The 9,289-nt window shown below is 40.7% G+C and overlaps 1 protein-coding gene across 1 annotated transcript in view; it reads right to left on the reverse strand.

The window, feature by feature from the left end:
- The window catches only part of NRK (Nik related kinase), a 133,134-nt gene extending 125,318 nt beyond the window's left edge, over positions 1–7,816 (reverse strand). The window contains exon 1 of the mRNA XM_023203104.1: positions 7,481–7,816. Within this exon, the coding sequence (XP_023058872.1) occupies positions 7,481–7,537 (57 nt within the window). The 5' untranslated portion in view covers positions 7,538–7,816. The remainder of the gene's footprint in view (positions 1–7,480) is intronic.
- Positions 7,817–9,289: the final 1,473 nt, after the last annotated feature.

Here is a 9,289-nt window from a genome sequence, read left to right on the forward strand (position 1 = left end):
GACATGTCACAATCTCCTTGAACTGACTATATTCATTTATTTAAAAGAATAAGCAGTATGGACATTAAGTAGTCATGTAATTATTTATCATAAAACTGTAAAATGCACACAATTATGTAAGACTGAGGCATAACAATGAGGTAATTAGAAAGATAAAATAGAAATAAGTTCATTTACTTGCAATGGAAGTGCTCTTTTATTTTAATATTACTTTTTTTTGTTTGTTTTGTTTTTGAGACAGAGTTTCACTCTTGTTGCCCAGACTGGCGTGCAATGGCGTGATCTTAGCTCACTGCAACCTCCGCCTCCTGGATTCAAGTGATTCTCCTGCCTCAGCCTCCCGAGTAGCTGGGATTACTGGCGTGCGCCACCACACCTAGTTTATTTTGTATTTTTAGTAGAGACGGGGTTTCTCCATGTTGGCCAGGCTGGTCTCGAACTCCTGACCTCGTGATCCACCTGCCTCAGCTTCCCAAAGTGCTGGGATTACAGGTGTGAGCCACCGTGCCCAGCCGATATTATTCTTTTGAGTGATAACTAGACAAGCAGAAAATTTAACATGGAACAATAATGACTAGATGTTGGATACAAAGTTTAGACGACTTATTTGAATTACAGGTTGATGCAAAAGTAATTGTGGTTTTGGCATTAGAATAATGGCAAAACTGCAGTTACTTTTGCATCAACCTGTAACAGCTCTCAAGAAAGAAATACCATCTCTAAATATGAATGACAAAGCAAGATCATGATATTAAAAGAGCATCATTTTAAGAAAATTAGACAATTTTTTAAAAGTTAAACTTTGCATCTGCTAAATACCTGTTCATGGCACAAAGTGACGTTTTCTGTGACTTAACCCTAAATGTGGCATCATAGGAAACAAAACATAACATGTTTTGGGATAGAGTTGTGAGGCTTCCATATTTATCTTCAAGTATTGTTTTCTTACCTTTAAATATGGGTACTCCTTGATTGTTCACCACAAAACACGGTTTCTTGAATTTTATCACTGTTTGAACTTTCAGTCTAGAAGCCTATTTTGCTATTTTAGTAAAACTTATATGAGGCATGAGAAGATGCCAATTTATACACAAAATGGTAAGAACATTGGCAAATTCTTGGAAATTCACATACCTTATTGAAAATTTATTTTATATACACAAACGTTGTTTAATCCTGTTTGAAAGCATTTTGATTGCTGTGATAAATACAAGCTAAACAGGAAAACTATTGAGCATATGCAACTTAGATGAATGAAATTATAAACTCCTTAAAACTGCCATGATATTTGTGTAATCTAGCAAAACTCTCATAGGAAAATGACACAGCTTTGGGATTACATCATTCAATAAGTATCCAACTGGACAGAGAGTCAGAAGACTTGAATTTTAGCCCCAGCTCTACCATTAATTAACTATATGACTCTGGGTAAGTTATTTATTCTCTCTGAGATTCAGTTTTCACATATATAAAATAAAAGTATTGTGATAGGTAATCTTCCAGCTCTAAAATTCTACTGATGAAAATCAAAACCTATCAATCATTCTAAAATCTAGATGTTTCCACTGAATTGATAAAAGCATTGTTAGATTAAGCAGCAGCCTAGCAGCTTAGTTTTTCAAAATGATCATCAAAGTTAAGATCACAATACACAGTTATTTCAAACAAATAGTTTAGGAAATATACTCCCAACAAACATGTAATTTATCTAAAAAGACAATTTTTAGGATCTGAGAAGTAAAAATAGATCATTATATTATCCTTATTATTAAGCATATCACTTTTGTTATAACTCATTGAAAGATTTACAAGAGAAAAGCCAACAAAAATGTTACTAGGGACTGACTTGAAGACTTTATCACCGTAGCACATTTATGTGATAGATATCATTGAGGGATTTATTTTAGACATTGTTAATTCTGGAGAAACAGTCTTTGGCCATCTGTCAAAATAATCAAACATGTTACCTGATTCCTATTGGTAAACTATTCTTTGCTATAGTTAACGCTGCATTTTAGCTGGAAAAGATAACATATATTAGAGAATTATTGTAACATCTGTACAACCTGTATTTTTGAGTCTTTGAGCACAGTGTTAAATTTCTTTATTCCTTTCTCTAGTCCTCAATAACATAAAAACTTTACCCTGATTTGAATACAGTTATCTAACTATTCAAAAAAGACACCAAGGAAATGGACTAGAATAAAATGCCTGTAGATATTCATGGAGGCCTCATATCTATGTCAGGAAACTTGTTTTCTGCTCTCAAATGACCAAACCATCTTTCATACTCATGTTTAATAAAAGAACATTTAAAAAATTTCATCTTAAAGGCAGCTCAACTTAATATTAATATATTCTAAGACTATATTGTTTTCTTTAGTCCTATATGCTATTTTTTGTTCCCCATCTCCATGCTACTCTCTTTCAAGACTAAACGTTAAATTGGGGAAAAGAGGAGAAGGACTATGCTTAATACTAGGTTAACAACGCCAAATTCCTCATATATTTTGGACTTACAGTCAGAGCAAGTTTATTTTGGATTTCCAAGGAAGGAAGAATTGGAAAGGAACAATCTTTTTGGTCACTATGAAAACAAAAGTTTCACGTCAGAGGAGTCTCCATAATTATTTGGTCCTTTCCTCTGCCCTGCCACCTTGAGATAAGAAAAACAGAAGAGGATAGATGTTCGTATCTATGAGTGCTACACCAATTTGGAGATTATTTGGGGGGTTGGTATGTCTTGATGTCCCATTTGGGTATACAAAATGGTCAGTAAAGAAGAAACTGATTTCTAACGTTTGTCTTACAATAAATTACTAAAAATCCAAGTCTTAAAACATTTTTGAACCATAAACTGTTAGACAAACCTGTTGTACTTTCGTTATCTCTTTCTATGCATCTAAATTATCTCCTGCAGTTTAAAAGTCCTAGTCTCCCTGCCCACTGAAATCTCAAATTCTGGGGAGTTGTTTCTGTCTCCTGAATTCAAGGGCAGGGAAGAAAGACCATCTTGATGGCTAATTTTAATAAAAGCCAGGGATGGGAGTAACTGGAAGGAAAAGAGCCAATAGAAAGCAGTGTTAACTGGTCAAGGGAGAGAATTTCAAAGCAGAGGCTGATCCACAGAACCAAATACGGCAGAGATTAAGGAGAAAAGGGAACCAAAAATGGTCAACATGAGTAGCAAGAAATTTCAAATTTAGGATAGTAAAGGAGAGTGAGGAAACACGCTCCAGCAGTCAGGCTGCAAAAAGAAGGAGACTGCACAGTACCTTGAAGGAGATAGCAGAGGCTTTTCTCCTTTTACTTGTAATATTAGAAACAGCAATCTTATGAAAAGAGTTTTTGGAGAGAGAACATGAAAGGGATAGATACGGCAAGATGAGTGCCAGAGTGAGTTTCAGAGATAGAGGAATGGGCTTCACAATTTACATGGTGGCGTTAAGGGGGAAATCTTTTCCTCTAGACCAGTGTTTCTCAAACTGTAGACTGTATAGACTCTCGCTACATGATAATCATCTGGGTAATACTGTTAAAAATACAGATTCCTTGGGCCTATCATAGAATTATGAAATCAGAATTTTTGATGATGGGTCCCTAAATCTCGAAATTATTCTTAATTTTTGTGCACTGTTCTTGTGCACTACCATATGAAAATCATTGCTCTAGAAACTGGAGAAGAAAAAAGACAGAAAATAAACTGATGTGCAGTGTTATGCGGAGGTGATGCTCTATATATATGCAATTGAGGATTATGCTGAATATTTCAATCATAGTTGACTGAAATGAAGATAAAATTGCTTCTAAACAGGGGCTAAGGAACTTGGTAAAGTGGGAAATTTCTCATGACCAAATGTGGATAGCAGGCCTGGTCTGGGTAGAGCTGGAAGTCATACTTAAATATAAGCCTAATGTATTTCAAATATAGTTTTTGGATCATTTGCTATTTCAGATAACCTCTGCCGCTACTGTCCCCTCAAGGCCTGTCTAATCCTGACCCCAATATAGATTAGGACTACACATGGCAGTGTCAAATACCAAGGCCACAGCCGTGAGGAATGTCATTACCATACTGGGCACAGAAGGCAAAGGGGATAGTCATAGTGAAAGACATGACAGATTTGGAGAGGAAGAAATAGTTTCCAGTCTCAAGGACACAGGCATACTAGGAATACACACACACACACATGCATATATATACACATACATACACACACATATGGTCATATATATATGATTATATATATATACGTACACATCAAAACAAACATATATATGTGTGTGTGTGTGTATGTGTATATATATATATACACACACACATAGAGAGAGGCAAACACACACATCCCTAGGTATTGCTGGTGGGCAAGGTGAATATATATACATATATACACACATATATTACAAAGACATATATCAAGACATAAAGCTTTATACTTCTCTTTTCAGAAAGGAAACACAAACCACAAATCTCTGCACTTTCATTTTTGTTTTTTCACCTACAGAAAATATTTATTCAATAGAAAATCAGAAAATTACAGTAACCCATTAATTAACAAACATAATGGAATTGATCTATTGTAATTACATTGGCTCTCTTATTTTGTCTCTGACTTTAGTGCATTATGTGAAAAAGTTATATCATTGTATAAAAGTGAATGTTTTAATTTTGAAAGTTATATAATTTTCTCACCCTTTCTTGTTTCCCAGTTTTCACTCCTGCTTACTCTTTTGGGTTTAAAAATAATATCTATCTAATAACAGAAATACCAAATAATCTACCAATTTCTTCAAGTCTCAATTTGTAAAGCAAGTTTATCCTCCCTCAAGGGTCTTTGTCTTGTGGTCATTTAGCTGGCTAGGCCTGCAAAGGACATAATGTGTCAATTTTAAACTAGAGCCATATTTATTTATTCTTCCACATTCTGAATGTTTTTTCTCGGTTTGCAACTCCAAGGTTTGAATCTTCCCTCATTGTCTGCCAGCTGCCAAATTGGTATACTTGGTGTTTACAGATGGCAATTTTCTGACCTTCACATATGTCCTATTGAGGATAATTACTGCAAGGGATACCATCATATGAAGGTTTCTTTACTTGCTTTATCAACTCTACTTTGCATCAAAATGCAAACTTCAACAAAACTGATTCAGATTTCTCTTCACCTCTTCATTTGCTTTTATTTCTTCAGAGTCAGAAAATAAATCAAATGTACAGAAATCCCAAATCTCTGAAAAACATAACTCAGTGACCAAAGCAACAATAACTTTCCATGTCTAAAAATTTGACAGTAAAGAAAATTCTAAAAAAAAAAAAAGAAAAAAAAAATTCTAAAGGGCATGCTACTGCTCTTCTGCTAGATTTCTTAGGGTTTGAATCTGGGTGTTTGAGGACAGGGGAGAATTATGCATAAATTGCTCAGAGAGTGAAAAACCACAAATGAAACAAAATGTCTCATGTATAAAATTTAGAAATTGTTAGAATCTGAGGACTTTATGAGACTTTCATGAAGTCTGGAAAATGAGGCCAAGCATCAGTGTCCTGAAGTTTTGTATCTTCTCGCTACTCCCCTTACATTAAAAACCAACCTTATCTTTCTACTCTCCCCACACACCCACTCCACCAACCTCCAGGAAACTAATATTCCACTGAACTGCAATGTAAAGACTGCAGCCTTTCCTCTTATCTCCTGGGCTCCACCAAATTCTTATGTCCCAGGGCCATGACCGGGTCAGTTAGTCTGGGCCACTTCCCCCATTTTTTCTTTTTTGTGTGTGGCAGTAAAACCTTTTCTTCTTTTTTTCTTTGGGTTTGGAATTCCCTGCCGTATCATTTCTATGAGGTCTTTCCCATTCACCCGTTTAGTCATATTTAGAAGGGAGTTTATTTCAGTTTGCCCACCTGCCTGCATCAGTTTCACATATCTGCCCTAGTTTGCTTTTTTTCTCTTTTCCCAACCATAGGCAGAGAATGTTGGAGGAAGGGTAACATTTTATTCCTTGGTTTTATACTTTTACTTGGGTGCAAATCTAGTCTGAATATAAAAGTTTTGCTTAGAAAGGAAACCACCAATTGAGGCCTCCATAGTCCGGAAATCTCATGTATCCACACTGAAAGGAAGAAATTCTGGGTGCATGCAGAATGAGAAAAGATTTAATTTTTTAAAGTTCTGTGATAAATTTTATGAAGCTGCATAAATAACCGCAACACTAATATCTGTAATTCATGTTTGCACTGATTGGCAGAGAACAATTTGGTAAAATGTTACCCATGTGTACCACCTTACCTCTCCACATACAGCATCTAGTGTAAAATCATATAGGGAAGGCTTTGGGAATGCCCTATTTTTGAGCGAGACAGGCTTCTATCATAATCAAAAACACATTCTTTAAATGCCAAATATGTGTAAAATTAAGTCAATCGACTTTGAATAGTCCTATAACTTTAAGGTTAATATTTAGCTTTTTTCAAAGCAAGCAGGCCACTGTCCTGAACTACAGTTGCCTGGTGATCATTCCAGCGGGGTGCCTGCTTATTCCCTTTCGGAGAATCCTGGGGCCTTTTGCATTCAAGACAGGGTGCGAGTGAAATGCCAATCTAAAAAGGGAACTTGAAACACGGATTTGGGTGGAATCCAATATTAGCCACAAACCAGATGCCAATGAAATAAACCGCGCTGCCAAAATAGTAAGTCTACTAATTACGATGGCGATAATAGTTTACCAATCAATTACAACTCTAGAGGAAAGCTGGGCATTCGGGAAAAGAAGAGCCCACAAATGAAAACCACAAGAAAAAGCTAAATCTGGTTGGGCAAGGAACACAATATTAAAAAAAAAAAAAAAAAAAAAGTGGAGTGTGCAGAATTCACTCATTCCTCAAACGGCGTCGACTTCTTTCACTCTCACAACACTAAATCAGGAACATTGCCCTGGCGAGAATAAGGTTTTAGAAAGTGTATTAGAAAATTAGAAAAGTGGGACTCAAACGCCTCAATTTTCTAGTCGCTGTCACCTAAAAGTAAAGGTCACCCCGCAAGTAGGCATCTCCGATGGCAAAAGCAGCAGCAAAGGACAGGGCGGCGGGATAACAGGGAGGAGTACTCAGGCAGACACGCGACGTTGCACTTTTTGGCCTCTGTTGGAACAAGCGGGCTAGGACAGGTACTGGAGCTCCGCTAGACAAGGCGGGTCACATATTTAAAATGCCCCGCTGTTTAGGGTCCGCAGCACCCCACTGCCATCTCTTCTCTCGGTCTCCCCTTCCCACCACCCCGTGCCTTTGCCTTTCGTTGGAGTTTGGTGCGGTCCGGGTGCCCAGGGGGCGCCTTTTCCGCATGCCGCCCCAGGGTCCCCTTCCGCGCCCGCGAGACCAGTCGAAGTCCTGGTCTAGCCCGTTTTGAGGGCGTCCGCTCCCTCCCCCTGGTACTCAGAACCCACCAAAAGAGAGCATTTCGGGGGGCGACGGGCGTCCTCTACTCACCGGCAAGTGGCCCAGATCCGTGACCTCCCTGTCCCTCCAGCCCCCAGGTCCCGCCATGGCTTCGAGGACCCGAACGGAGTGGGCGACTGAATTGGGTGCCCGCAGAGTCTGAGGTGAAAGCGGATGAAGAGTTGAAGGGAGGAGAGGGAAAGGGGGAGGGCAGGAGAAAGGAGCTGGGGGATTGGAGTTCGTGGCGTGGGAGATAGAGGAGGGGAAACGTGGAGTGAAAAGAGTTGGGAGTGGAGGGAAACCGGAGTTTGTGAGGCGGGAAAGCAAGTTGGGCTAAGGAGAGAGAGGAGCCTGAGCGTCCGTCCTGGAGATGAAGAAGCTAGAAGGGTGCTCCGTGGCGAGAGCGCTGTGTCTGTCCCGTCAGGGTGCGCCTCTTTCAGGGTAGGGAGGGGGGCGGTGCAAGGAGAGGGGACCCGGGAGCAACTCGAAAGGGATTGGTGCAGCGTCACGTCGCCAGGTGGGCAGCCGCCTGGCGGGGAGGCAGGCTAGGAGGGCCACCGGCCGAGGGAGGTGCTGAAGGACTATAACGGTTTGCGAGCAGGCCCTTCGCGGCCTCCCCCGGCCCTCCCGCCCCCTCCCACATCCACTGCTGCGCCAGCCGCCCCTGCTCCCGCCCCCGCTGGCGAGTGTTCCACAGGAAACTTTTTCCAGGCAGCTGCCAGCCCCGGAAAACCGGTCCCGCTCCGCGCCGCTCCCAGTCTGGGCCCCACAGCCTTGCCACAGTCCAAACAACCCGCGCCCTAGACTTCCCAAGAAACACTTGTGACTTTTCTAGTTGTCTGTTTTCTCTTTCTGTCCCTCCGATTTTATCGCTCCATTTATTGCAAAGACCCACCAGTTACAGAAGGAAATGACTTGTCACGGGTTGGGAATCAGTCCTAGGCGAGCACCTATTTGAGCAGAAGAAGGCACCGAGTGCGCCCCAGGGCTGTCACAGCTTGGCCTTCGAAGCCATTAGCCGAGGGCAAGAGCAGAATGGACAGAGCTTGGAACTCTCTTCCCGGCAGGCCTTATCTCTTCTGGCCCCAGGGTAGTTCGTGCTAGGTCCCAGTCTCACTCAGAACCGCACCTGTTCTCAGGTGCTCAGGGTTGAGTAAGACTGAGTGTCTCCAAAGCCCGGCCTGCCCTGGGTCCTAAGTTTTGCACACACTGTATTCGCAGCGCGCGGAGAAAAATCCTGCTTCCCTTCCAGTCTCCAGCGTTCCGGCCGGGTTTCATTCATTCGCTCATTAATTGCAAAACTTTTCCAAGTGCCCAAGTTGTTTGCTTCCGTTTTCCTTTAAAGCGCTGGGGGACTGACACATGGCTTAAAACAATCTCACAAACGTGATTCAGCTTTGAGAAAGAGCCCCTTGAAACATTCGTGGGAAGGGGAGTCTGTGCATAAACTAACCGCATTCTAAACTCATGCTCTGCAGAGAGCACTTAGTAAATGTCCCGACCCTGCTTACTTTCTCTGGAGCTCCCAGAGGGCATTCTGCGCACCCTAACTCCGGGGTCGGAAAGCCATGTGGGGGGACTTTTTTCCTGTTTCTTTATTTTTTAATTAATAATTACCTACTTCTTTTAAGAAGATTTATACGAATAATTCTTCCCACTGACCTCGAGCTCTCCGCTTCTGACTCATTCTTCTAATTTCTGTAATATCTTTACATATTGGTAGATTTTGTTTATTTCCTGTCTGTTTCAATGCCAGAGTTTGACCTCTTTACATTCCTCAACTTCCAAGTCTCAGTGAGCTGTGTAATGGCCACAGCCTGTCTGAGGAACCAGGTTTCGCTAAATAAAGAAAATTCTCTG

The sequence above is a fragment of the Piliocolobus tephrosceles genome, chromosome 12, assembly GCF_002776525.5.
Source record: "Piliocolobus tephrosceles isolate RC106 chromosome 12, ASM277652v3, whole genome shotgun sequence".
NCBI lineage: Eukaryota > Metazoa > Chordata > Mammalia > Primates > Cercopithecidae > Piliocolobus > Piliocolobus tephrosceles.